At 55.3% G+C, this 27170-nt stretch overlaps 14 protein-coding genes across 14 annotated transcripts; 8 read left to right on the forward strand and 6 right to left on the reverse strand.

The window, feature by feature from the left end:
- Positions 1–145: 145 nt before the first annotated feature.
- J7T55_001157 (uncharacterized protein) lies at positions 146–1478 on the reverse strand (the record flags this gene model as incomplete). Its single annotated transcript, XM_053140444.1, has 5 exons — positions 146–321; positions 394–514; positions 612–928; positions 1157–1264; positions 1370–1478. 5 exons carry the CDS (start codon positions 1476–1478, stop codon positions 146–148), a joined length of 831 nt encoding a protein of 276 aa, XP_052996802.1.
- Positions 1479–2069: 591 nt separating this feature from the next.
- J7T55_001158 (abc1 family protein) lies at positions 2070–3955 on the reverse strand (the record flags this gene model as incomplete). The annotated part of the gene is made up of 3 exons (XM_053140445.1): positions 2070–3371; positions 3427–3577; positions 3633–3955. The coding sequence occupies 3 exons, from the start codon at positions 3953–3955 to the stop codon at positions 2070–2072; spliced, it is 1776 nt and encodes a 591-aa protein (XP_052996803.1).
- A 736-nt stretch (positions 3956–4691) lies between these two features.
- On the reverse strand, positions 4692–5207 carry J7T55_001159 (uncharacterized protein; the record flags this gene model as incomplete). The annotated part of the gene is made up of 1 exon (XM_053140447.1): positions 4692–5207. One exon carries the CDS (start codon positions 5205–5207, stop codon positions 4692–4694), a length of 516 nt encoding a protein of 171 aa, XP_052996804.1.
- Positions 5208–8236: 3029 nt separating this feature from the next.
- Positions 8237–9280, forward strand: J7T55_001160 (rare lipoprotein A; the record flags this gene model as incomplete). Its single annotated transcript, XM_053140448.1, has 3 exons — positions 8237–8638; positions 8696–8797; positions 8969–9280. The coding sequence occupies 3 exons, from the start codon at positions 8237–8239 to the stop codon at positions 9278–9280; spliced, it is 816 nt and encodes a 271-aa protein (XP_052996805.1).
- Positions 9281–10161: 881 nt separating this feature from the next.
- Positions 10162–11061, forward strand: J7T55_001161 (uncharacterized protein; the record flags this gene model as incomplete). The annotated part of the gene is made up of 2 exons (XM_053140449.1): positions 10162–10548; positions 10624–11061. 2 exons carry the CDS (start codon positions 10162–10164, stop codon positions 11059–11061), a joined length of 825 nt encoding a protein of 274 aa, XP_052996806.1.
- Positions 11062–11287: 226 nt separating this feature from the next.
- On the reverse strand, positions 11288–12276 carry J7T55_001162 (pex19 protein; the record flags this gene model as incomplete). The annotated part of the gene is made up of 3 exons (XM_053140450.1): positions 11288–11389; positions 11453–12019; positions 12073–12276. The coding sequence occupies 3 exons, from the start codon at positions 12274–12276 to the stop codon at positions 11288–11290; spliced, it is 873 nt and encodes a 290-aa protein (XP_052996807.1).
- Positions 12277–13329: 1053 nt separating this feature from the next.
- Positions 13330–14001, forward strand: J7T55_001163 (ubiquitin-conjugating enzyme e2-18 kda; the record flags this gene model as incomplete). Its single annotated transcript, XM_053140451.1, has 4 exons — positions 13330–13364; positions 13433–13593; positions 13661–13684; positions 13748–14001. The coding sequence occupies 4 exons, from the start codon at positions 13330–13332 to the stop codon at positions 13999–14001; spliced, it is 474 nt and encodes a 157-aa protein (XP_052996808.1).
- Positions 14002–15086: 1085 nt separating this feature from the next.
- On the forward strand, positions 15087–17364 carry J7T55_001164 (asparagine synthetase; the record flags this gene model as incomplete). The annotated part of the gene is made up of 9 exons (XM_053140452.1): positions 15087–15112; positions 15234–15284; positions 15339–15364; positions 15432–15458; positions 15526–15561; positions 15614–15762; positions 15822–16817; positions 16877–17265; positions 17322–17364. 9 exons carry the CDS (start codon positions 15087–15089, stop codon positions 17362–17364), a joined length of 1743 nt encoding a protein of 580 aa, XP_052996809.1.
- Positions 17365–18063: 699 nt separating this feature from the next.
- J7T55_001165 (outer mitochondrial membrane protein porin) lies at positions 18064–19464 on the forward strand (the record flags this gene model as incomplete). The annotated part of the gene is made up of 6 exons (XM_053140453.1): positions 18064–18108; positions 18234–18356; positions 18477–18546; positions 18682–19187; positions 19249–19368; positions 19435–19464. 6 exons carry the CDS (start codon positions 18064–18066, stop codon positions 19462–19464), a joined length of 894 nt encoding a protein of 297 aa, XP_052996810.1.
- Positions 19465–19847: 383 nt separating this feature from the next.
- J7T55_001166 (uncharacterized protein) lies at positions 19848–20822 on the reverse strand (the record flags this gene model as incomplete). The annotated part of the gene is made up of 1 exon (XM_053140454.1): positions 19848–20822. The coding sequence occupies one exon, from the start codon at positions 20820–20822 to the stop codon at positions 19848–19850; it is 975 nt and encodes a 324-aa protein (XP_052996811.1).
- A 379-nt stretch (positions 20823–21201) lies between these two features.
- On the forward strand, positions 21202–22691 carry J7T55_001167 (methionine type metalloexopeptidase; the record flags this gene model as incomplete). Its single annotated transcript, XM_053140455.1, has 3 exons — positions 21202–21244; positions 21307–22553; positions 22635–22691. 3 exons carry the CDS (start codon positions 21202–21204, stop codon positions 22689–22691), a joined length of 1347 nt encoding a protein of 448 aa, XP_052996812.1.
- Positions 22692–23937: 1246 nt separating this feature from the next.
- J7T55_001168 (uncharacterized protein) lies at positions 23938–24507 on the forward strand (the record flags this gene model as incomplete). The annotated part of the gene is made up of 1 exon (XM_053140456.1): positions 23938–24507. One exon carries the CDS (start codon positions 23938–23940, stop codon positions 24505–24507), a length of 570 nt encoding a protein of 189 aa, XP_052996813.1.
- A 466-nt stretch (positions 24508–24973) lies between these two features.
- On the reverse strand, positions 24974–25485 carry J7T55_001169 (uncharacterized protein; the record flags this gene model as incomplete). The annotated part of the gene is made up of 2 exons (XM_053140458.1): positions 24974–25207; positions 25291–25485. 2 exons carry the CDS (start codon positions 25483–25485, stop codon positions 24974–24976), a joined length of 429 nt encoding a protein of 142 aa, XP_052996814.1.
- Positions 25486–25974: 489 nt separating this feature from the next.
- Positions 25975–27113, forward strand: J7T55_001170 (uncharacterized protein; the record flags this gene model as incomplete). The annotated part of the gene is made up of 3 exons (XM_053140459.1): positions 25975–26050; positions 26275–26304; positions 26431–27113. 3 exons carry the CDS (start codon positions 25975–25977, stop codon positions 27111–27113), a joined length of 789 nt encoding a protein of 262 aa, XP_052996815.1.
- Between the last annotated feature and the right edge of the window lie 57 nt (positions 27114–27170).

Consider the following 27170-nt stretch of genomic DNA (forward strand, 5'->3'; position numbering starts at 1 on the left):
AAGTCTTAAATTTGTCTGGATGCTTTCTATACCAATCTGACATATATAGAGCACGAGGAAGGCGTAAGGTCAAAATGGATTTCTGGTTTCTCTTTCAGCCCAACGTTCCACAAGGCTGGCGTGGCGCACACGATGCAATCGGTCTTCAAGCCGCCGCAGGCTTGATCAGTCTCCCTGAGATACGGGGCATCAGATCCTGCGGCTGCATTTCAGTCTTGATCTCAACTCTTTCCCAGGGGCCGGCTCCGACCAATGCCTCCTTGGTGACCCGGTCAAGTCGACAGCCACCGATCACGGTCGGCCAGAGGAGGCACCAAAGCCCTGGCAGGCAACGCTCAAGGTCAGTCATGCAATAGTCCTCCGAAGAAAGGCACCTGCAGGGGAACCACTCACATTGTACAGCCCTTGTCACAGCGTCTGTGTTCCGACAATGCTCCCAGAATATAAGCTCACCGCCAGGCTTCAGCAGCCTATACATGTGACGGGCCTGCTCCTCCACATCCGGAAGAGAGCACTGTTTGCACCATGCGAGTTACTCAAGCCATCCAAACCAGCTTCGTGCGCGAAAGAAAGGAAGCAGGAACAATCCATTCTGGGGGAAGAGGACTCACCATCACCTGCATGCTAACAACACAGTCGACGCTCCCCTCCACGACACCATGCCGCGCCAGCGCCTCGCCGTCCTCGATGCCGCAATTGATGAGCGTGTACTTGCCGTCCTGCCCCAGCGCTGTGTCCCGGAGGCGCTCGGCGAAGCGGGGGGCAAAGAGCGTGTTGGGCTCCACGCCGTACACATGGGCGACGCGTGTGCGGTCGAAATAATTCAATTGATTGCCTGTTCCAGGGCCAAGGTCCAAGACCACGCCGTGGGCTGAGGCGACGAGGGAGGGGACGGGGGTTGTGGCTTCGTAGGCTGCGAAGTGGTGGCCTTGGGGGGCGGGGGATTGTCAGTGAGGATGTGGGTGGGTGGGTGGATTGGGAGTGGGCCATGGTGCGCGTGCTTGGAAGGGGTGCCGTCATCTTGCCCTGTGAAGGCTGTGGCAGGGCTTCGGAAGGGACTGCATCTGTCCAGGAGCCGACATTGGGAATAAATGAAGGCAATGGATGCTTTTCTTGGGCAATTGGTGCGCTGGGCAAGGAAAGGTACGCGACTCACCGAAATCCTGGTAAAACTCGGCGAACGAGTGCTCACGAACATCATTCCCCCCAAAGAGCACACTGAGCTGACCTCGCCGCAGACTTGCCCATACACTTCTGATGTAATCTAGTCGCACATTAGCCACGAAAGGAACACAGCATCTACGAACCTGATTGAGAAAAAGGGTATTGCTCTTGGGGAGTGAGTATATGTGAGAAAGATGGGACTCACACCAGGCCGCGGGTTGAAATCGATCGCGGAGGCCAATATAACCCTTTAGCCTGACCCAGAACGCAGGAGGCAGGAGACCGCGTGCAGTGGTGGTATCGGGGGAAGCCATGTCTGGCAGGGGAAATAGTTGTGAAAGGGTGAACAGGTGTTGGGAAGGGGGGGGGGCAGGTTTACACCGATGTGAGGGAATCCCGAAAATAAGAAAGGAGGAACAAAAACAAGGGGAAATCAAGAGGGGCGACATGAAATCCAAAGCTAAAGGAGGATGGAAGCTCGCCCTCGCTTTTATGCCATGGGGAATAAGTCGAACGCGGCGTGTAAGTCCCCGCCACAATGTTGACCCGCGCCGAAAGACCAGGAGGAAGAAGACGATTGAGTGAGAGATAATGGGAGCCCGCTCAGGGGTGGGAAGAGGCTGCTGCTTACTAGACTATCTGCGGAACCCCATTGCGTCTTCCTGAACGGTGACCAATGGTCTGACACGATTTCGGAGGAACCCCTGTCAATCGTGTCCTGTGATACCACGGATAGATCGACCCCCAGACAACACGGGGTAGCTTCAATGTTGCTCGCTTGGAAATAGTCATATTTTCTCTATACATTCCATGCACCCTTGCCGTCTACCTGACTCCCTGTCAGCAAGGAAGGTATCATAATTCTATTTTATACCGTAGCCGCACCATGCACCGCCTCTGGATAATCACAGGCCCATCATGTTCGTCGTGTTCCATCCTGCCAACCTCTTCAGTGTGAGCCAGAGCTCGAACGCCTTCAGCTTGACCTCCACGCGAAGAAAGCCGAGCGACGCAGCGACGAGCCTCAGCGCATTGGGTGGCCAGAAGTAAGACCCATGCTGCCTGATTTGCTCGAGCTGCTCGTTGAAAACCGTCCTCATGCAGTACCTCGCCAGAATCAGGAAGTTCCTGATCGGGCCCTGCCGCGTGTGCAGGCTCTCGTCGAGGCTGCGGGTGAGGTCGTTCGTCTTGAGAATCAGGAGGATGATCCTCGGCACCTGTCCCAGCAGCTGGATCAGGTCCTCGAGCAGGCCCTCCTGCAGGGCGCCGGACATGGTCTTCTGCTCGTCTGGCGACTTGGGCTTCATGATGGACGATTGCACCACCGTGAAGTCGCGGCCCGTGATGGCGGAGGCGAACAGCGGGAACTGCTCGTCCGTAATGCCGGCCACTTCCTTGGTGTGCTTCTTCATGCGTTCCATGTCGCCGTCCAAGAGAGCCAGCCACATCTTGGCGTATGAGCGGCGCATGCTAGTTTCGATGTCGCGGTAGAGTCCATGATCGTATAGGATGACATCGAAGTTGGCGCCGTACCGTCGCGAAACATTCTTGCGAATGGAGATGTTGCCGCCGTGCGGGTCACAGTGAAGTGGTGCGCCTTCGCCGAAGATCATCTCGTTGAATATGTGGGCTAGGGTCGCCGACACCTCATCGCGATCGATGCCTTGGGAGTCAAGATATTCCAAATCGTCCAATCGGTGGCCCGATTCGCATGCCATGACGAGGATTCGCTTCTTAGCCCAAATGACCGAAGGGATGACGAGCGGTAGATGCGGGTACTTCGCAAAGTAAGCCTTTGTACGCATGGCGTTCTCGGCCTCGCATTGAAAGTCGAGCTCCTGCGGCAGTGACGCGTCCATCTCCTTGGATAACCATTCTAGATCGTATTCCGGAAAGAACTTCTTCAGTGTTGAGAAAGTAAATCTCGTCAGGGCCAAGTCGAGAGGAGCCCAGCTTGCCAGGGATGGGTGTTGCACTTTGACCGCGACCTTCTGGCCTGTCTCGTTGATCGTGGCCAGGTGCACTTGGGCTAATGAAGCAGCACCGATCGGCTCGCGGGAAAAGTCGGAAAAGTAGTCTGACAGCTCTTCTCCGGTGTCCCTCTTGAACATTTCTTCGATCGACTCGACGGAGGACACCGGGCACTTGTCCTGTAACGGTATGAATGTCGTCGTCCACTCGCTGGGTAGTAGGTAGTTCATGGCACTCTGCAAGAAAGTCAGCGGCTGCGAAACATGCCGAGGGGAAAGGCATGAGGTGTACCAAGTGCTGTCCCAGCTTGATGAATATTCCGCCATTCTTTTCCAGAACCTTGAGGGTTCTTTCGGCACTTCTCTTGTGGCAGCTCTTCAGCAACGAGTTCTTCTCCTCCTCATCTTGGGTCTGATCCCGCTGGTTCAATGTTGTCCGGTAGCTGGGCAGGATAAGGTCAGCTTCGGGGAAGGCGCCCAGATCTGGGGGCGACGCACTCGTTTATACAGATGAACAAGGCGGAAGCCACTCTTCCTGCCCGTTCTGCGCCTTCGTATGTGCCTTTTATGTCGTCGGCCACACTCAAGAGACCAACTCCGGCGGCCCCTCCGCCGGCGTACAAGACAAGGTTTCTTCTGGACTGCGTAGGCCGTCTCGTCGAGCTGCTAGACTGAAGTCTCTTGCCCGAGCCGAGTTGCCGACGTAAAGCTAACTGCTTGGTGGCCTTGCTGTATAAGGAATTACGACATGATGTGCATGTCCAGGGCGCCGAGCCATTCGAGACGCGCCGGAGGAACGTCGACGATATTGAGGTATTCATGCTCGCGCGGTGGGATGGTTGGTCATCTGGAGCACTGCATGGTTGTGGAAGCGAAGGCTGGGATGCATTAAACAGATCTTCAACTCGTCATCATCAAAACAAGGAGAAGGGAAAACGCGGAAGGCGATTTGCCCGTAAAACAAAATGTCGATACTAGCCAGATTTCGGGTAAAGTTGATGTCTAGCACATGCGGGTTTTTTCACCAGCGGCCGCGGATCGCAAACCTACCGACAAGGCTGTTCTTCCCCAACAATCTGCATCGGGGGCCGTCCCATCGGGAGCTCCGACTCCTTGTCCCGGCCGAGGCTCACCCAGCTATGGACTCAATTCCTGGCTGGCCTTTTTCTTTTTCTTTCAATTCGCACTGCAGGAACCTGCACAAACGAGGCAAAACTTTGGCAGTCATTTATCATTTCTTTGCTATTTTATGAGATTGTTTTTAAGAAAGTGACGCTCGACTCGAGAACTCAGCTGGAAACCGTAGGCGGGCAAACCCCACAATTTGAACCCTCGCTCATGTGGTGGTGAGTTCGTATGCTTTGCGACAATCGACTCTAGCTCTCAACTTCCCACAGCTCCATCAGGAAGCCTCGTGATTGATGGATGTCCTTTCCGACTCTCGCAGCCAGGGCAGCGTAGCTGAACAGCAACTCTGCGCACCGCGGTTGTCTGCACCGCGATGACGTCTGAGCAAGACGACACAACTCGCTCGTCACAGCCCTGCAGAGAACCAATCTACTCCCTCGCAGGCAGCTCAGCCTCTGCAGGGCGCGGCGATTCTGGTCTGGAGCCATGCATGAATGACGCGGGACTGCGCAGCCTCGGGCTCGACGGCGCCGAGTCGAGCTGGGCCGTCCAGTTCAGGATCTTGCTGCCCTTGTACTTGGTCGGCTTCGAGCCCATGTCTGACCTGTTGTCGTCGTCGCCAAACCCATCTTCCGTATCGGAAAGCTCCATGCCCCTTTGCTCATCGCGTTGTTCGACCTCGTGGTTCTCCTGCTCCAGCTGCTGTAGGGTGATTGCCGCACTCTCTGGGAGGGGACTTTGAGGCAGCGGGGTTGACCTGCCGTCCCTGGCTGGCTTATCTCCCCTGAGTGTGTGTGCCGCAGGCGGGGGCGCGAGAAGCAGATTCATACGGCGACACGTGAGCTTCAGCGACTTCTCGTCAGATGACTCAAGGCTGTTGGTTATGCCCTTGAGAAGGTCGACCGGAAGAGTAAGCAGCGAGTTATCAGGGGGGACTGAAGACATCTTGGCTGCGTGAATCTTGCCTGAGATGGGAAAGTATTGGTTGTCGAAAAATCAATCAATGGCAAACGAGGTCGTCTAAAGTTCGGCTCTGTTCATCACAAAGACGCCCAGCACAACCAGTCAGCGAGAAACAACACATAAGACACTACGCGGATGTGTTGGCCATTTAAAAGCTGCGCTTCGGTAGCGGAGTTGGCTTGCATGACGCTTGGAGACCAGCATGATCGTTGCTGGGCACCACTTGCGGCGTCTGATGTTTGAACTCGACCTCCGCGAGGCAGGTTAAACCGACTCCTGGACAGGGTGCCTTCCTACTGTTCCTCGTTCCTGACTACCCAAACTCTCGGTTCCGCTTATAGGCATCAGATTTCACTTACGTTTGTGCCAAAAAGTCGCGGCCGACAGGCGCATGTGTTGCTGATCACGCGGTTCTTGCCAAGCGCTGTCAAGATATCGTCTCGTCCAGCATCGAGCCCTGTTGACTTCGGATAGAAACACCGCTTTCTACAGTATAGATCTGCCTAAACAGGAGAACCCTGTAAATAGGAATGAAAGCCACAATCACTTCGACCTACTTGTCATATGAAGACGAGGGTTCCTGTCAATTATACCTTTCATTAGGCATGCAGACCTGTGCCAAGGACACGGAAGTGGCTTACCTAAGCCCCTTATCGTGGGCCTCGGTTACTTGTTTACTTCGCCAACCTCTCCGAGTTACTTCTGGCCTTTAAGTTCTGAGCTGGTCTATAAAGCTATCATGTTCCCTGAGGCCGTCAAGAACTATAATAGGAAATTTGAGAAAATAACGTGCCGGTATTCGCACCATTCACAAGAGTAATCTCTGATCAAGATATCCACCCAGCGGTAAGTGAAAATGAAAATCCTTTTGAGCAAGGAGGATTGCGACTACGGAAATGCGAGATCCATAGTGAAGCCTATCAATATAAGCTTAAAAGTAAATCTGTAAGAGCCAACAACATTTAAGAGTGAAAGACAAGGCTTCAGTGTTTGAATGACAATGCGTAGGTTCGGAAGAAGACAATAATCATTCAATACCGTGCGATCTAATACCTTAACAACAATTCGAGTATCTTAGGCACTTTTACTCAATAAGAATTAACCGGCTAATCCTCGAATATTAGTCTTTAAGCGACAGGTGAGACCTCAGCGGAGCAGGAGGATTGCTGTTGCCTCGTATTGTCTTCCCTATTATGAGAGGAGGACAGAGCACCCACTACACCCGTATCCAACATGATCTGTCTATTGCTAGGCGTGACGGTCACAGCCGGCATCAGACCTGGCGAATAGCCAGCTTGGCCGTGATTTAAGGATTTTAATGTTGGGTAATTTCTAATCGTGGGCGTCAACAAAATTTTGATTTGTCTGACAAACAGTGCTGTTGATTATTCGAACGCAATTTCCAAAGACTTACAAAGGGCCGAATCGCAATTAGAGAGCTGCGTCGCGCAGCATTTATGGCCAAGAACAGTATTCAGACGGGTCGGTCATCATCTCAGACCGTGACATGAAGGCCATTGATCCAATAGAGCCAACGCGGTACACCAGGTTGCCTCAAGAACCAGTGGAAGAATTAAAGCAATAGGGGGCTACGTTACGCGGCCATGGATGGGTGCGACTGCTCGGAAAGGGTGGATCATAATTTGGCGGCAAAGGTAGATGTGACTGCCCCGGCGGTTGGATATCATCTTCGTCGCATCTTTCGTTTTTCTCATGCTGGCCACTGTGATCAGGCGGACTCGATGTTTGACAGCTGAATCAGCTATCCCGCCGGGCTATTTACCTGTATCCGGAAGATGCAGAGTGGCTCAAGAATAATGCTGAACCTTATTTGTTTAAACGTGACTCGAGACACTCGGTATGTTTGTTTTGGAAGGTGAACTGGATTGTAACTTTGAGTAATAGGTAGTCTAGAGCATTGTTTTCTCACAGCCACGACGCGGACGGTGAACGGGCAACGACGACGACGATGATAATGCTGTCGATGGTGTTTAATAATTTTACGCTCAGTCGCTGCTTTCCGGCACAACGGCTGAACAAGCACAATAGCAGGGTATAGGTATATGGGCTCATTATATGCAAAGCGGGTGGGTCCTCTAGAAACGGGCCTAGGCTGTTCAATGTTGCAGAGTGGATACTGCTCAAAATCCCCGATTCTGACACTTCTCGCTACTGTAACCTTGCCTAGAGGAATCTCCCCATCATGGTACGGTCATGGTGCAGCAAATGAAGAGACTGTGAAGCCCATTTCGCAAAGGAGCCACCTGATCCTACTCGGGCATTTTCTGGATAACTTGGAAAATCTGCACATACCCGCCCCTTTCACGCTCCAAGCCACATCACATCGCATCCCCCCTTCCCACCCCCACTTACTCCCGTAAGCCAATTGCGCACCACTCCATCAAGACGAAACGGGGCGTCCTCAGCAGAAGCAACGCTTCGCCGCCCGACTACCGGGTGGACCCAAACATGTTTGTCTCGCAATACAGCATTGTCCCCAGTGCCTGGCCTCCCCGTGGGAGCGCACGCCCTTGGTCAGAGTCATGAACATACATGCATCAACCGGGTCTGGCCGGCGGCACGGATTTAGTTACCCCTTGCCATATTGGGTGCTTGTTTTTGTAGGTCCTGTGGAGGAAATTGCCCTCTCACCACCATCGCCTTCCTGCTCGATCCTTTTATTCTACTGTCTAGAGTAGATAAGCTTGTTGCTCGTTTAATATGTCAACGGCACCACCCGGCCCCTGGATGGATCCGTCGAGGCTGCTCTTGGGCTGCTGGGCCTGGGCCATGGAGTATATCAGACGGCAGTCTTGTCCGCCCCCTTCTTGCTTGACTCCTTCGTCTTCGCTGTGTCCTAAGTCCCTCCTGGTGTCCCTGTCGTTCTTTTTGACAAGCCTTTCCATCCGAACTGTGCGTTCTTTACTTTCGTTGGCGGATAGAATCCTTGCCTCAACTTGATATCAAGCATCTCAGCATCCTTTGCTTGCCCACATATTCTCTTCGACAAGATGAAGTTCCAAGCTGTGCTTTTGGCTCTTGCGGTCGACTCTGTTTCCGCGGTTTGTGTCGCAGGGACAAGGCCAAACTCTTCAACTTCAGCGTCAACCGCCACTCCCTCAGTCTTGCCATCCGAAGCTCCCGTGGCCGAGGCCGCCGCTGATTCGTCGTCCGCGGCCGCGGATGTATCATCATCCAGCATCTCGACTAATGTTTTGAGTGCCGCTGCTGTCTCCGGCACGTCCACCTTCTACGGTGGAAACCTCAACGGGGGAGCATGCTCGTTCACCACCATGTCGGGTATCCCATCTGGGTTGTACGGCACCGCCTTTTCCGGTTCTGCCTGGAACAATGCCGCCCAGTGCGGTGGGTGCCTCGAGGTAACCGGCCCCAACGGTAAGATCCAAGTCATGGTAGGCCCTCACCCGACCAATCCTCATGGTTGGCCACAAGCTCACCATGTCTTCTAGATCGTCGATAAGTGCCCCGAGTGTGACGAGGGCCATCTGGATCTTTTCCAGGACGGGTTTGCGAAAATCGGCTCCATTTCTGCCGGCGAGATCTCCACATCCGTAAGTGACCCCCTGAAACTTTTGATGTCCATTCTGCGCGATCCCAAGAGACCACATTCTCTCTTCACAGCTTAGCACCTCCCCGGAACTGAGCCATAGAGAGCGTCAGACAATACCACACTGTATCTTGTCATCTTCTCAAAAACAAATTGCTGACTCGAGGAATTGCAGTATACGCAGGTTGCTTGCGGCATCACGTCGCCCATTGTCCTCCACAACAAGTCTGGCACCAGCGCCTACTGGTTCTCCATGCAGGTCGTCAACTCGAACCGACCCATCTCCAAGCTGGAGGTCAGCACCGATGGCGGGAGCACCTGGCAGAGCACCACTCGGACTGATTACAACTTCTTTGAAAATTCGAGCGGGTTCGGCACGAGCACCGTCGATGTTCGTGTGACCAGCGCGTCTGGTGGTACCATCAAAGTGAGCGGGGTCTCGGTGGCGTCGGACTCGAAGGTGACCGCGGCATCGAACTTCTCCTGAGCGAAGTCTAAGAAGAATTCTAACCCAGAGCATCTGCGGCAATGAGTCTTCTTGTATGGAGCCACTTCTCTCTTCTTTTGTAAATATCTCTGATACATATGCTCCGCCATGAGCGCCGAGCAAGATAGGGGACCAACAGATGGCCAAGTAGAAAACGGATCGTGAACTAGGATGCTCGGCAGACGAGCGTTGCCATATGACAACTTCCAATACATATATGAATTCACTCACCATTTGGGATTACTGATAAAGCGTGCGTGAAGCTGTAGCCTTGACGTGCGATATGATCGTAGACCAGGTCCACAAGGAATGAAGGCAACTCCAACCAGCCTTTTATCCATGAACGATGACTTTCAATTCATGAAGAAGAGGCTCTTGAATTGTTGTTCTAAACGCTATAGGGGCTCGAGCCACAGTTGACTTCAACTAGCCCTGGACATCAGCAGCTATGGAGCTTGCCTAGAAGAATGGTGGGACGCCATATAATACGGCCTCATGAGCTCGACCCAGGAACTTGGTTGATATCTGATCATTTCGAGGGGATGTGTCAGACATCATCTGTGCCTGATGCGAATGTGGCATGGCTGACGATCAATTCTTGTTGATGACGGGTGATGGAGTTGGGGGCTTATCTCATCGTTCATAGCGGAAGCTTGTTTGCGACCAGCCCCACTCCCCACTCAGCGGCGACCCCATTGACGCGCTTGGGTCTGGCCCATTAAACTCGAACCGCGTCGGCTCGGCCATCAACACTTAAACGTGCAAACCGCCACTACAAAGACTCCAGACAGAAACCGTCTCGCGCAAACCGACTTGAAACCATGCAAACGCTATCCTGAACTCAGCAACACGCAGCCGCTCTCCATACCTCACCAGGAGTCATGTTCACCACAATGGGCCTCCCTCCAATCTTCCCCGACTTCGCCAGCCACGCGCCTCCGGCCCTGTCGAGCCCTTCAGCCCACCGACCTGCCATCTCCTCGCCCTTGTCGTCCAGCCCCATTCGCGCGACAACGCCGCCGCCACTGTCGGCCTGCGACGCCAACGCGCGGAGGGAGGTCCAGTCGTCGCCCATATCCGCGTCTTCGTCCTCGTGGGCGGGCCACACCAAGCCCACTAGCAGGTTCGCGGCGCGCCCCACGCGGCCGAACCCCGTGGTCAGCCAGAAGCGCGAGGCCGCGCAGGAGAGCAGGCGGAAGCTCTTTCTCAAGAACGTGCGGCAGAGGGCGGACGACAGCCGGTGGGAGAGGAGGGGCGGCGAGCAAGAGGTACGTGTGCTTTGATTAGAATCCGCCAGTAAATTACGTCAACATGAGACAGCGATTGCTGACACCCAGGCCTAGTTGCTCAAGCTGGAGTGGTTCTCCTTGAACAAGGACCTGCAGCAAGCAAAGAACGCCGATGTCGATGGGCTAGTGTTCGAGTCGGACATTGAGGAGGCCGCGCGACTGCGGGAGGAGGCCGCCGCCGCCAGTTCATCAGCCGGCACTTCAACGGTAGCACACGGGCCAATCAATCCCGATGCGGACGAGATGATGTTGGACATGGTTGAACAAGAGCAGCGCGCTGAGGTTGAGGAATTTGAGGCTATGATGGCATCAATACAGGACAGCGGTCCTGACGGGCAACAATGGGGCCAGCAGCATGAACAAAAGCCGCCTGATTCACCACATCTGTCAGATGATGATGACTACGACGCGCTGTTCATGGACTATCTCTCCCAGGAGCAACATGGTATGGGTCAGGCGCCCTCGTCTTCGGGCGAGATGGATTTGTCATGATGGAAATGTGTCGTTCGGGCTTTGGTATCTATTTGGATTTGCTCTGGCTCTTGCTGCCTACATACTGGTCGGGTATGAAAACTGTTGTGTCTATTGCATTGGAGTAAAGACAGGCTGGCGTTCTTGTGTGGTATCATAGAAACGGCGTTTCCAGGTCAGGGGACCATTCTGCGGCATAAGCTTGTATTTACAGGTGATAGTACCTCCAACGAAGATGCTCTGAAGCTCATTGAGGGTTACACGATTCTGCGTCAGGAGCGTTGAGAGCGTCTTGCGCTGATGGCATATCACCCACCAGATCCGGCGGCGGAGATCCCGCAGCCTGCATCTGAAAAGGGGGAACTTGTGTTAGCAAAGGCCATGTTGCGCAAACCTCACAATGGTGACTTACTTTTTGCATCCTGTCCACAATATACTCCCGATCTGCTGCATTCGAGTCTGAGTATGTGGTCTCCTCGAATTTGGCCACTATCTCCTTCACAAAACCCTGCTGCAGCTCGTACCGCTTCTTGTCCTCCTCCGAAACTGTGTCCTTGTTCTTCTCCATCCATCCGGGAAATTTATCATTCAGCTCCTTCATGGGCTCGTACAGTATGTCCTTGTTGGTCAGCTGCTCCATCATGCCCAGAAGCATCTTGGAGAACTCCTCCTCGCTCCCCTCGACACCACCCTCCCCCAGGCCGCCTGCCTGCATCTGCTTCAGCAGCTCCGCCATGAAGTCGTCTGAGCCTTCGCTTTGAGCAGCGGCAGTGGCCTGGTCGCCAGAGTTCTGCATGCGCTCCATCGTGCGGCGGATGGTGTCCTGGAACGAGGCGTCCGCACCGCTGGATGATGCTGCCTGTGGATTCCCGGGGGCGCCAGAGCTAGGTGCAGCGCCGCTTGACGAGGGGTCTCCTGTGGCTGCTGCTGCGGCGCCGAGTTCTTTGAATATGCTCTCAAACTGAGCTTGCATTTCCGGCTTGGTTATGTCAGCATCGCGAGTTCTCCGGGGCGCAGACTGGGTCACTGTACCGAGTTCTCCATCTCCCCCATTAACTCAGCCATGCCAGCTTGAAGCTGTTTTGCAAAGTCGTCATCCGAGAGAACGTCATCTTCGGCCGTTGCGGATTTTTCTTTTTGGGCTGGAGCTAATGTCGTTGAAGGCCTGCCTGGTCCAGCTGCTGGGACCTCGGGCTTTTTTGGCTCGATCTTGACGGCAGAGAAATCATCCAGCATATCTGTGTATCCTAGGTCAGACACGTCGGATCCTCCCAAAAGGCTCATTATCACATGCCATCGAGGTCGTCCAGATCATCCTCATCTGGATCCGGCACATCGCCCACATCTTCCACTTTCAATTCCTCTGTGGCCTTGGAGACCCCTTTTGAGGCCTCTACGTCGCTAGGCTTAGTTGCCATCTTCTCGTGCTGCCAAGACAGGATCGGAGGCTCTCGTATGGGGGAGGGGGATTCAACAAGAAGTAGGTAATGACGGGTGAGGGGCAACTGATTCAGCTCTTGTTCCAGTTCCTGTCACCTGCTGGAATACGTATATTTTTGAAAATTTGATGTGAAGGCAGCTAGTAAAAGAGAAGAGACAAACTTGGTATAAGGCAAAAGTAAAATGAGAAGATGCCAAAGAAAGTGCCCCAATACCTAGGCTACTACTAGCAGGTGAGTGAAGACAGTCGATCAATGCCGAGGAACTTCATTCAGTCCTGATCTATGGACCTATCCAGGTGCTTCTCTATTGCAGTGACAGGGTTCCAGTCAGAAGCCAATCCCCGCAATCGGTCCAGTGCCCCAGTGGGGGCAAAGTCCAGGGTTCTAGGCAGAAGATCACTCATAGGGCCTTCCGCCTTCTCTTTCAGGGTTGCACTGCAACCTTACAGGTGCCATTTTCTGCCAACCTTGTCAAGGGTACAGTGGGTGGACCATCTACAAGGTCGAGGGACGAACCACCAGAGCCTCACTTCTGGTTTGCACCCCACACTTCCGCTGTCTATCACCAAGCTTCTTGATACTTCCCTCTCCCACCCCCTTTTATGCTCTTAGAAGCATTACGAGGTGCTAAAATATCAGTCTCTCCCTTCTCCCGGCTATCTTCTTGATCGTTCGCCCCTTCTAGCCTCGCCTCGGAAGTTTTGAGGTGACAGCTTCGCCAAATCGCCTGCCGTTGCCAACGGGTAGGCACCCAACGGCGTCAACTTTCAGCTTTCGAAAGCCTTCATCGTCGACCTTGCGCGCCAGTACTCCTTCCTATCGCAAATACTATCACCTCTTTGCAGACATGTCTCTGTGTATGAATCGTCTCCAAGAGGAGCGGTACGTGTGGCCAGCAGCTTGAACGCGCAGTCTGCATTTGCAAGCCCGCTGACGAGATCACTGAACAGCAAGCTCTGGAGGCGCGATCACCCGTTCGGGTTCTATGCGCGACCGACGCGAAACAGCGATGGCATCCTCGACCTCAAGAACTGGGAGTGTGGTATTCCTGGCAAGGAGAAGACCATTTGGGAGGGTGGCCAGTTCAAGCTGACGGTGCAGTTCCCCGACGGTATGTTGCCCGAGCCAACAAGTCTGGAGAAACAAATTACTGACTTGTGACTTGGAAACCTACCCAGAGTACCCGACAAAGCCTCCAAAATGTAAGCCCGACATTGCCGAAGCAAGATGCCGCAGAGGATACGAAGCTCTAACATGATGCACAGGCAAATTCGTTCCGCCTCTGTTCCATCCAAATGTCTACCCGAGCGGCACCGTTTGCCTGTCCATACTGAACGAGGAGGAGGCGTGGAAACCGGCCATCACCGTAAAGCAGATTCTCATCGGTGTACAGGACCTCCTGAACGATCCCAACCCCGAGTCGCCTGCGCAGGCAGACGCCTATAACCTCTTCAAGAAGGACCGCGCGGAGTACGAGCGCCGTGTCAAGCGGGTGGTGCGCGACAACCCTGCCCCTTGAGAAGTGAAGTCTTGCTTGCGCTGCTTGGACTTCCCCACTTCGTTGTGTACTTTCGCAGGATTTTTCGGAGTTCTAGGCAGGGCGGATACCAGGCAGGGTCGGCTCAGGTGATTCATTTACACGGAGTTTGAGATGCGATGTGGTTGCGCAACTGCGCAGCATCTTTGCGGGAGTCCTGAATAAAACCAACGAAGAGACGATTACAATGCAATGAGGAGCACTCTGACATCCGTGCTGTTGAATGAGGGAGAGACATGCAAGACTTGGTCTTGTTCACACACGTCTCCGCTGCTCTCACTCTCCCTCATACATTGCCTCGGCGTTTGGTTAAGGGAACAATTAATCCAAGCTCAGCTTCGGCCACATCTCTGAATGATTCTGGCCGTGACTCACACAACATTTAAATGAACGGAGTTGTCAAGACTTGGACAGTGATAATCCCTCTTAGATAGCTGTTTTGTACAAGCGTCATTCTGAAATTATCGACCCGCATTTCTATCACTCGTCTTGGCAACAATTGTGTTGCCATGCGCCCGGAAGCCAGACGTATGGATCGCGTACACTTTGAATGCGCTGGGCGCTGCTGTGCCAAACCACCACTCGACGTTATCGCTAGCTAGTCAGTTACTTATTCGTGGTTCCGTAGGTAGTTTGGGGATCCCGTTGGCGCTGTTTGAAGCACACGGAATGCATGTAAATCAGGGAGCGTGGCATTGTCTCAGGGGCCTAGATAAGCGTTGGACCAGTAGATGACTCTTCAGGTTCGCGCCCGAGATCGGAACCAGCTCGCCCAAGCTCTGACCAAAATTAAATCACAGGCGTTACGTTTCGCATGGGGCCTCGCGGTGGGCTGTATCAGGATATTTTATCAAATCGAATTTAGCTGACTCTGACTCAACTGACGTCTCTGCTACTGGATAGATAGACCCATTGCTCGACTGGCTCGCTGGCTGATTGTTCTCCCCTCCCATTCTTTTTCAGTATTCTTCCTGCCGAGCAGACAGCTGGACCTCTTGACCGTCGCATCCTCCTTCCCTTTGCCATCCTCTTCCGCATATTCAGAGTCAACACAGTTTCCAGTCACGATGTGTGGTATATTCGCATGTCACAGGTACGAATCTCCACCCTTCCCGAGTCAATGGCTTGGGGCGATCTCCCTTGGAGGGGCAGCTCCGTGCCCCACCATCACGATGAATTTCGCGGATTGAGCTCGACTGACAGCGTGCGCGCAGACACCCCGAGGTGCAAAAGTTCAAGCCGACCGCATTGAAGCTCTCAAAAGCGTGTGTACCACCGGTCCTGGTTGGAGAGCAGCTCAATTGACTTTATCGCTACAGGATTCGGCACAGAGGTCCCGATTGGAGTAAGAATTGAGTCACGCGCGCTTTTCTTTTGCGCCCTACGGTACACTGACATTGGTGGCTCTATAGGCGGCAGTGTCATCTGCAAGGACACAAGTATGAGGGCCCCTCCTATGGATATCATGTAAGACGTCGCGCAAGCCTTGCTGACTTCTTGCGACAGTCTTGTGCCATGAGCGGTTGAGTATCGTGGGCGTCGGTGAGTCGCATTGCCACCGCCTTCGATAGCTTCCAAACTGACGCACAGCCAGAAAGCGGTGCCCAGCCTCTGACCAACGCCGATGAGAGCATCATTCTCGCCGTCAACGGCGAGATCTACAACCACAGGTTAATCCGAAAGTCTCTCAAGACACCATACCACTTCAAGACTCACTCAGACTGCGAGGTCGTCATCCCTCTGGTTGGTACACACTCGTCTAGGTTAGGAAGGGAATGAAGAGGCTGATTACCCCGTCACAGTACATGGAATATGGCCTCGACGCCCCTAAGTACCTCGATGGCATGTTTTCATTCGTGTTGTACGACAAGAAGCTCGACCGGACGATAGCCGCCCGTGACCCTATCGGCATTACCACACTGTACCAGGGCTGGTCGTCGAAGGAGCCTGGCACTGTCTACTTCGGCTCAGAGCTCAAGTGCCTGCACCCTGTGTGTGACAAGATCGAGGCCTTCCCCCCGGGGCATATCTACGACAGCCAGACCGGCCAGACAACAAGGTATTTCGAGCCAAAATGGTGGGACGGCTCGAAGGTGCCACAACAGCCTGTCGACTTGAAGCTTCTGCGCCAGAGCCTCGAGAAGTCTGTGCGAAAACGGCTGATGGCTGAGGTTCCCTACGGTGTCCTGTTGTCGGGAGGTCTGGACTCTAGTCTCGTTGCATCAATTGCACAGCGCGAGACCATGCGCCTGAAGAAGGCTGCTCTGGAGGCCAACGGCGGCGCGGAGCCCCAGCCCGGCGATGAGGACAAGGGCGAGGGTCTTGTGGGTATTGACGACGAGAACAAATTGTCTACCGTCACATACCTGCCTCAGCTTAACTCCTTCTCTATTGGCCTGCCAGGCTCACCCGACAACGAGGCGGCGCTCAAGGTGGCGAAGTTCCTGGGAACAAAACATCACGTCATGACGTTCACCATTGAGGACGGTCTGAACGCACTGTCGGATGTCATCTATCACCTGGAGACTTACGATGTGACGACGATTCGAGCATCGACACCCATGTACCTGTTGTCCCGCAAGATCAAGGCCATGGGCATCAAGATGGTGCTCAGTGGCGAGGGTAGTGACGAGATCTTTGGTGGTTACCTGTACTTCGGACACGCCCCCGACAAGGAGTCCTTCCACGACGAGTGTGTCCGCCGTGTTAAGGCCCTGCATCTGGCCGACTGTCTCCGTGCCAACAAGTCCACCTCAGCATGGGGTCTTGAGGCGCGAGTGCCATTCCTGGACAAGGAGGTATGTGAAGAGTCGTCGTACCATCTTCCATCCATTCATGCATACTGACCACCTTCAAGTTCCTTGAGACGTCCATGGCCATCGACCCGGCGGACAAGATGATCACCAAGGATCGCATGGAGAAGTACATCCTGCGCAAGGCCTTCGACACCTCTGACGAGCCGGACAACGAGCCATACCTGCCTGACGAGATCCTCTGGCGTCAGAAGGAGCAGTTCTCGGACGGTGTGGGTTACGGCTGGATCGACGCGCTCAAGGACAACGCTGAGATCCAGGTCACTGATGAGATGATGAAGAACCCCAAGCCTGAGTGGGGCAGCGACATCCCTGACACGAAGGAGGCCTACTGGTACCGCTGCATGTTCGACGAGCACTTCCCCCCGAGCTGTGCTTCGACCGTGATGCGGTGGGTGCCGAAGTGGGTGAAGCAGACTGACCCCAGTGGACGGTGAGTACGGCCTAGACTTGAGATGCCCGACAGTGTGTTCTAACCCGTAATAATAGTGCCATCGCTTCTCACCAGCAGAAGTACGCCCATGTTGAGTAGTGGGATACAGACAAGGTAATTTGAGGTTGGATGTGGTGAGTTTGGAAGGTCGATTTAGGGACGGAACAGAGCATAGACTAGCAAGGAAATCTTATACCACAATTGGACCACGGGGTGGGAATACCATAGATATGGCGGCTTCCCTCTTTCCACCGAATAGACTTGCGACATTATCCAAGAACGAAACCGATTGAAGCACTTGGTGATGCGCGCAGTTCTGGCGACTGGCCCTGGACTTGGACTTGGCTAATTGACCTACAATCTGAGTCAAGACAGAATATTGAAGGGATGGCCTCGGCATGTAGACATTTGCATGAATCGGAGTCATCGTCTATGCATGAAGACCCATTCAAAGGCTCTGGTGCAGCACGTGGTAATGGTGGTGTCAATGCAGAGGGGCAGAGGGGTTAGTGTTCTGCTCTGCTCCTGAGTCTGCGACCTTCCATTGCCTGGCCCCCCTGTCTCATTATGGGGCCGGTTTGAGCCGACCTGCCCAATGGCTCTGGAGCGGAAATCAAATTTCGCGGTTGTCAGTCGCAGCTACCGAGCTTCAGTCAGCTCAACAAACAAAGTGTTGTCAACCTCACCATCCACAAGTCTTACTTTCATCCTTTTGGAAAGGAATCGTTCAGCTTCTCTACCAAGCATTTAGTCTTTCCATTCCAAGGGCGCTTTCTTCTTCCCTCCCCTCCGACCAAAATGTCTATCCCAGCCTTCTCCGACATCTCCAAGTCGGCCAACGACGTGAGTTCGGCTGCTCCACCACCTTCCCCGGCTTTCGCCCGCCCGCTCACTTCGACGAGGCGTTGAGCTGGGGAGAGGGCCAATTCGCGCGAGACAGTCTTGCTAACACTCTGTTCCTCCTCTAGTTGCTCAACAAGGACTTCTACCACCTCTCTGCCGGTACCATCGAGGTCAAGAGCAACACCCCCAACAATGTTGCCTTCAAGGTGACTGGCAAGAGCAGCCACGACAAGGCCACCTCTGGCGCGGTACGAATAGCCCAAGGCCCCATCAGCTTCGTCAAGAACATGCGACATAACCAGTTGCGTTGGAGACACAAATGTAACGTAACCTGGCGGCTGACTTGACCCTGTTCGCGGGACCAACAGATCGAGGGAAAGTTCTCGGACAAGGCAAATGGTACACCCAACCTCCCGCAAAGACGGCGAGTCCTCCCTCGTGCAGGACCACCTCTCCGGTGCGAGCTCGAGCTGTTTGGACAGGCGTACCGATAGTATCGCTACCCGGTCCAATTCGGCACAGTGCTTGTCCCAGGCTTTCAACTTTTGCTGATTAGAATTGGGCTACGACCAGGCATCACCGTCACCCAGACGTGGAACACCCTGAACGCCCTCGACACCAAGGTCGAGGCCGCCGACAACCTCGCCAAGGGCCTGAAGCTTGAGGGTGCCTTCTCCTTCCTGCCCCAGTCGCAGAAGAAGGGCGCCAAGCTCAACCTGTACTTCAAGCAGCCCAAGTTCCACTTCCGTGGCTTCTTCGACCTGCTCAAGGGCCCCACCGCCAACGTTGACGCCGTTGTCGGCCACGAGGGCTTCCTGGCTGGTGCCTCCGCCGGCTTCGACGTCCAGAACGCTAACGTCACCACCTTCGCCGCCGCCGTTGGCTTCGCCCACCCCACTTACACCGCCGCCATCACCGCCTCCGACAAGTGCAGAGTCTTCGCCGCTTCCTACTACCACAAGGTCAACCCCCTTGTTGAGGCCGGTGCCAAGGCTCAGTGGGACTCCAAGACCCCTGGTAGCGCCGTCGGTCTGGAGGTTGCTACCAAGTACCGCATCGACCCCGTCTCCTTCGTCAAGGTTTGTTGCCGCCGGGATCCGCAGCAGTTTGGGACGTGAAAATTGATGACCGTGATTACAGGGCAAGATCAACGACCGCGGTGTCACCGCCATCGCCTACAACGTCCTCCTCCGCCCCGGTGTCACTCTCGGCATTGGTGCCTCTTTCGATACCCAGAAGCTTGACCAGGCCACCCACAAGGTGTGTATTTCCGCCGGGGACATGAAGAAGAGGCGATGATGACCAATACTAATGTCACTTACACAGGTCGGTGCTAGCTTCACCTTCGAGGGCTAAATGTGAGATCTGGAAATAGGGAGGCCCCTTGTCCTTGGCTCGTCCGAATGCGATTCTTGCCGAGGTTTGGATGGACGGCATACTCTTCCTCTAGACTTTGAATCCCCCATGTATACCAAATTTCGCAGCTTAGACGATCAGCATTCGGGTGGGAATGGACATTCGGAAATGTAGATTAGACGAGCGCGTGCCTGGAAGGAACCCTTCATAATACAATCATGCAAGCTCAACTTCGCATCGATCCTCTTGTATTTGTCTAGGTCTCGCTGAAAAGACGGCGTCTTTTCTCTCGTCTAGCAGTTACGACAGCAAGCTTTCACAACCGAGCGACGGAGGCTCAAAGGCCCGGGTATCAATTTACCATCCACCTCTCCCAAACAACATCATCCTGCCGCCGTCCTTGTCGACTTCTTTTTATTTTCCGTTGTCCGGCTCCATCCCCTCATGACGAGGTAAGGCAGCCCGACCGCCACACCCAATACGCCCAGCACTGCGAAGAAGCTCCCGATCTCCCCGTAGTCGCCCGACGCGCTCGGGAACCGGTGCTTCTTGGCCACGTTGCGCGCCCGGATCTCGTCAACCCGGCTCTGCGTCCGCGTGTGCGCCGCCTTGGCCGTCCGGTCGAAGTGCGGCATGTCGCCGCTGCTGCCGCCGCCGCCGCCGAACGGATCCTGGCCCGGCCCCATCCCGCCGTTGAAGTTGCCGTAGCCGTGCGTACCCGACGACTGATGCTGATGTTGATGATGATGGCCGTGGTGGTGCTGGTGATGGTGGTGGGCATCGTGTCCGGCGCCGCTGCCGCTGGCCGACTGATCTTGCGCCTGGCTCCTCTTGGCCCCGTGCGCGCCCCACCCGCCGCTGCGGTAGAAGCTCGGCGGCGGGCCGCGGAAGGTCCCTCGCCTCCGCGACAGGCCCGACGCCGGCCTCCCGCCCGCCGGGCCGGTGCTGCTGTAGCTACCGCCGCGGTGCGAGGCAGACCCGGGGCCGCCAGCGCCGGCGCGCTGGTCGTGCAGGCGCAAGACGTCGCGGTCGTACTTTGCGCGGCGGTCGTCGTGGGAGAGCACGCTGTAGGCCTCGCTGATGCGCATGAAGCGCTTCGAGGCTAGGGGGTCGTCCCGGTTGTGGTCCGGGTGGTGGGTCTTGGAGAGGTGGTAGAAGGACCGCTTGATGTCCTTGGAGGAGGCGGTGGTCTGGACGCCGAGGGTCTCATAGTGGTTCTTGCTGTCGATGTCATCGCGACGCAGGGCCGGGCTGCTGTGGAAGAAGCACGAGAAGCTGCTGGGTGGCGGTCGCGTGCTGCGGTCTGCTGCGGCTGCGAGGTGCAGTGCTGCACGGAACGGGGCGATGCGGAGTGGCATTCCTCATCCCGACCTCGCTGGCTTGCTAAAGCCAATTCCTGGATGTTAGGGAGAGCTCAAGATGAACCCATTGAAAGATTGGTATCTCAATAGAGAGGTTGAAGGTGAAATTCTGAATCGTGAGTTAATGTAGTCAATGCTGCGCATCCGCAGTAAGGAATAGTGACGACATCGGAGTAGTGACATGGTATTGTACTGGATTCGCTTAGCTGCGGTCCCTTTCCCAAAACTACGGTAAAATACGTACGCCTTGCCGTCCAAAATATGCGCCCTTCCATATAAACATTTCTCGACTCAGTGGGGTGCCTTTTTCGCACGCCCAAGTTCGAGGTAGCCTGATCTCTCTTCCTGCCTTTTACCCCAGAAGGGCAGAATCAACATGGCGGCTCAGGCTCCTACAGAAGAGCTGGACAAGCTCACAGGTAAGCTGTCCCGAGACATTGCAACTGTTGGCTCTCCTCAGGTGGTCTGACGAAAAATACAGTCCAGGACGCTGCCGGCACGAATGGCAAGGCCACCACAAAGGCTGCAGCGCAGGGTGATGCCGCCGACCAGGACAGTGACGGCTCGGACGACGAGGCAGACGAAGGCGCCCAGGTAGAAGGCGAAGGGGCTGCCAAGAAGAAGAAGAAGAAGAACAAGAAAAAGAAGAAGAAGAAGAAGGCTACCACCCAGTCCGACCCTCCACGGGTCCTCCTGTCCCAGCTGTTCCCTAACGGCACCTACCCCAAGGGCGAGGAGGTCGAGTATATTGGAGAGGAGAACCTTAAGCGCACGACCGACGAGGAGGTGCGGGAGCGCGAGCGGCTTCTTATGAACGATGATTTCCTCCGTGACTACAGACATGGTGCCGAGACGCACAGGCAAGTGCGGCAGTGGGCGCAGAAGTGGATTCAGCCGGGGATGAGTCTCACCGAGATAGCCAACGGTATTGAAGACAGCGTGCGGGCGCTTGTGGGACACTCCGGGCTGGAGGAGGGCGACGCCATCGTGGCGGGCATGGGCTTCCCAACGGGCCTGAACCTGAACGACATCGCGGCGCACTACTCGCCCAACGCGATTAACAACAAGGTATTTGGGCAAGACGACGTCATGAAGATCGACATTGGCGTGCACGTCAACGGGCGCATCGTGGACAGCGCCTTCACGATGGCGTTTGACCACAAGTACGACAACCTGCTGGACGCCGTCAAGGCGGCGACCAACACGGGCGTGAAGGAGGCCGGCATCGACGCGCGGCTCGGCGAGATCGGCGGGGCCATCCAGGAGACGATGGAGAGCTACGAGATCGAGCTGGACGGCAAGACGTACCCGATCAAGTCGATCCGCAACCTGAACGGGCACACGATCCATCACTACAGCATCCACGGCGACAAGAGCGTTCCCATTGTCAAGACCGAGGACCAGACCAAGATGGAGGAGGGCGACGTGTTCGCCATCGAGACGTTCGGCAGCACCGGCAACGGCTACGTGAGGGACCAGGGCGAGGTGTCGCACTACGCGCTGATGGCGGACGCGCCCAAGGTGGACCTGCGGCTGTCGTCGGCCAGGTCGCTGCTCAACACCATCAAGAAGAATTTCGGTACGCTGCCATTCTGCCGGCGGTACCTGGACCGCATCGGCTGCGACAAGTACTTGCTGGGGCTGAACAACCTCGTCAACACTGGCATCGTACAGGACTACCCTCCTTTAGTAGACAAGAAGGGGTCCTACACGGCGCAGTTCGAGCATGTGAGTGATTATGATCTCCCCCCCCCCCCCATCCCCGGCCATTGTTAGATGTTGTGTTATTGGATGCTGACTTGTTATTAGACTATCTTGATCAAGCCAAGCTGCAAGGAGATTATCAGCCGAGGTGACGATTATTGATGAGCATGGGGATGAAGTTCATGTCCTTGGGCTTGATAGCCTCATGTCCATGTTGATGAGTCCACGTTATAAAACCAAGCAGAATGTGCTCTGTCTTGCTGCTTCGTGCCAGGACTGACGAGGTCCTGTTTACTGTCACACCGACAATGTCACATGAAGAACAATATCAAGGTCCCAAGAGGGTTCCTCTATCGTCATATGTGCCCCTGACCATGTTCTACCTGATCGCCTGTGCAACTTTGCATAACCAACTCCCAGCCAGCCAGCCATTCGGCCATTTCGATATACGCAGGCCGGCATAGGTGAGTCAGAAGTAGACTAAGGGTATATGTTGATTATGCTATTGTATACGCTTAAGCAACATCATGCGTGTATACACCCAGGCAATAACAACAAATAACACAGGGCGACTGATAGAGACAGTGGGCGGTCGTGTGGGCGGCCGTGTGGACGGTCGAGACGTCAGGAAGCGCGGGAATGACAACATGGCGTCCCGTTGAGAGAACTGGGCCCGTCTCGAACCGACGTCGATGGCTTTGCCTCGTGCCTTGTGCCCCCCCGTTCGTGACGTTTCCGGCCGGCCGATCGCGCTCATCATTTGCTCAGGTGCATGGGTCGCGGAGCCGGAATGACCCGCAAAAATAAGGGATCCTGTCTAGTATGTGACTAGCAGATCGCCATACAGCTGGTGCCGCAGGCTGTTAGAGACCTGTTTGTCACAGGCCGGGTGGCCAGGCGAGCCAGGGTCTCCGCTCCGCCGTCGGTTCGCGACCCCCTGCAGTCTCTGTCAAACCCCAGCTTCTGGGGGTGAATACTCGCTTCCTGGTTGGCCCGATAGCCCCTGGGTTCCGATCTGCTTTCGTCGCCTTCGCCGCCAGAATTTTCGAAACTCTAATCAACGGCCCCATTAAAAACGCGCACCCTGCTCGCTCTCCGCTATCTTTTCCATCCTGTGAAAAACCTCCATCAATCTCTCAGTCACCCACGTCAGGGGCGAGTACTTTCTTTAAACAAGTTTCCATATCGAGTCTTTCTGATAGACACGTTGCTTTGTTCAAAAAGTCCACCACACCAATAAATCAAAAAGAGAGAAAAAGACTCCTCAAAAGAACCCGACATTTCCGCGCGGCACGACCAGCGGAAACCGAACACTCCCGACCTCGTCAACGAAGGTCACAAGAGATTCACTTCTCGACCACCACCGCTTCAGAGGGCACCCTCCAAACCCCAGGCCTACAATTTCAAGATGAAGGTCTTCTCCAGCTCACACACCTTCAACTACTCTTGGGAGGAGGTGACAACCGCCAACTGGCGCAAATACTGCCCCTGGAACGAGCAATCCACCCATGTCGTCGCCGTCGACACCCTCGCCCGCACCGTCGAGCCCACAACAGGCATCCTCCGCACCGAGCGTCTCATCACATGCAAGCAGTCAGCACCAGAATGGATGAAGTCCATTGTCGGTGCCGGCGACGTCAGCCAGGTGTTTGAGACCTCTTACGTCGACCCGGCCCGCAAGACGGTCACCATGGTGTCCTGGAATATCACCTGGGCCAACCTCATCAACTGCCAAGAGACCGTGGTCTACAAGCCCCTGAGCGACCACCAGACCCAGTTTGCCCAGGAGGCCAAGATCACTGCCCTGTGCGGCGGCTGGCAGCGCATCAAGAACAAGATCGAGGAAGTCTCTGTCTGCCGGTTCCGGGACAACGCACTCAAGGGCAAGGAGGGCTTCGAGGCCGTGCTTGCGATGAGCAGGAGGGTGTTCGCTGAGGAGCGGGAGCGGGAGAGGGCCGCCATGGCCGCGGTTGCATAGATTGCAATTGTTCTCCCCCTCCGGTGTGGAGCACTACCTGCGTACACACAAACACTCGAGCAGCACCATGATCATGGTTGCTACGACCTGCACATGCAACACACGACTTGATATTATCAGCATAGCGTTGGCTTTTGAGACACTAAAAAGGAGTACAGATGGGTTAGAGTTCGGCAAAAGGAGTACTCGGTTGTATTAGATTCGCGGTGTTCCGGATACCCCCATCTGTTTGGGGTTTGATTATACGCTCACGATCGCCCGAAGGCTTGATCTCACAATAGACATGATAGACACTTAGTCATAATTGCAAGAAAATGGCTTCTACTCTCATCAAACTGAGTCGAGCACACTGGTTCCAAATGTACTTGTGACGATATTGTCACCACCGCGTATCCTTCGGGCACGGGCTTCATGACTTAGACGGTGTAGTTCACACAGGTACCTCATGTCGCGCAAAAAAATATCATTACTTCCGGCCCAGCTTCTCACTGCACTTCCTCTCGTAGGTTCTAAGCAGATCCCGGACGTCCTTGTCCAGCCCATCCCCGCCCCCCTCCCCGTCAAAAATCCTCCCGACAAACAAGACGGCCTCCTCGAACCTGCGGAAGAAATACAGCTCCTCCACCGCGTGCAGCAGCTCCTGGCCCTCGTGCTTCGGCACCCTGCGCGGGCCGAGCGGGACAACTATAGACTTCCATATCTAGGGCTCATCGTCAGAGATTTTGCTTTCTTTTTTACCTGATATAGTAATGACTAGATCGCTGGTGGTTGCTGCTAACTCACCTCGCCGTTCTCGACCTTGGCCCGGTACTCGCGCTTCACGGCCTGGAACGCATCCTCGGACTGCCCGGTGCGGTCCTCCCGGCTCTTCTTGGAGTTTGCGATGCCGTGGCTCGTGTCGACGTCGTCCTCTTCCGAGTCGGAGATGGAGATGTTGAAGAGCCCGGCCGACTCGTTGTCAATTTCATCTTGGGCCATTTTGCCCTCCTCGTGTGGCCCTCACACAGTCGGCCCACTTGCGCTGGGCCGGGCCTGTGGATGGGTAGACGGTAGGCCGGCGCGGTCCTCAAATGTCGCGAAGTTAAAGTCTGGTGGGTGGCTGTTTTTGTGGGAATAAAACAGACGAGACTGGGAAGTCGGGTCAGGGATCCTGTCAGTCCAAATCTCGGTAGGGCTGCAGGTGTTGACATCAATGTGCAGGCTGGCAGGTCCAAGAAGTGGATGGGCGGACGTTGAATTGCAAGGTTCGGTCCCAAAAGGGTCCTATTTTTGGTGGGGCTTGTAGTGAGATGTTGGTGATGCAAGTCCGTGGGACGAGTCGTCCCAGTGCAGCGACAGTCCCCTCCTCTGTCCTCTTCTCTCTGCTTTACAACCAACCCCCCCAACTCAACGTGAAGTTGTCATTTATTCTCATTTAAGCCAGACTTATACACTGCATTTTACCAACAGTGTTAGAGATAAGAGAACATGGATAACCAGGTCGAACGACTCGTAAACAAGGCCTGGGACAAGTTCCTGCAGACGCCCCCCGAACGGCGACTCAGTGAGTGTGATTTCATTTGATCGTGCTGTCTAGAAGAGGTAAAGGCACTATCCTGTGATCAGGAGTCGTAAACACGCATTTCATTCACACAAATTGTTTCGGGATCCAGCTGCTCAAGCAGGCTGAGTGGCAGAGCTCAAGTGAGCTCGGGTATTGAAGTATCATCCCGGAACATATGCATACGGAACACGTGAGCGACAGACCACTAATACCGAGAATCACAGTGATTGGAATCGGCGGAATTCCAGGCTCAGGTCAGTCGAGCTGTGATGCCCCGACTCTCTAAGGGAAAGTGCTCGAGAGCGGCTGTCCGCATGCTCTTCCGGCCCGGTGCCTACCAAACATGTACCCATCAAGCAAACTCACACCACCCCCCTCAGGCAAAACGACCCTCTCCCAGATCGTGACCACGGCCCTCAACGCCAGGCACGCAAAGCTGGAGACCTCGCATTCATCATACACCCCGACGCCGATAGCAGCCTTCGTGCCCATGGACGGCTACCACCTGACGCGGGCGCAGCTGTCGGCGATGCCAGACCCGGCGACGGCGCACGCCCGGCGCGGCGCAGAGTTCACCTTCGACGGCGCCTCCTTCCACAAGCTGATCCAGGCGCTCCGCGAGCCCCTGGCCGTGCCCCCGGCCCCGGCCCCGGCCCCGGCCCCGGCACAGACGCCCGCGAGGCCCGAGGACTACCCGGCGGGGACGGTCTTCGCGCCGTCGTTCGACCACGCCGTCAAGGACCCCAAGGAGGCCGACATCCCGATCCTGCCGTCACACCGCATCGTCGTCTTCGAGGGCAACTACGTCGCGCTGGACAAGGAGCCGTGGTCGGCCGCCGCGCGCCTGATGGACGAGGTGTGGTTCGTCGACGTCGACTTCGCCGTCGCCCGAAGGCGGCTGGTCGCGCGCCACGTCAAGGCTGGCATCGCTGCCGACGAGGCCGAGGCGGACCGGAGGGCGGTCGAGAACGACTTGCCCAACGGGGAGGAGATTGTTGGCAAGCGGCTGCCCGTGGACGAGGTCATTGTGTCGAGGGAGGACACGGCGTGGGTGCATGAGTGAGCGCCAGAGCGGGAGTGATGTGTTTGGGAGGGGAACAACCATCGCTCGGGTACGGAT

This window comes from Diaporthe amygdali (genome assembly GCF_026229845.1).
Source record: "Diaporthe amygdali strain CAA958 chromosome Unknown NODE_6_length_1560011_cov_65_102424, whole genome shotgun sequence".
Classification (NCBI taxonomy): Eukaryota; Fungi; Ascomycota; class Sordariomycetes; order Diaporthales; family Diaporthaceae; genus Diaporthe; species Diaporthe amygdali.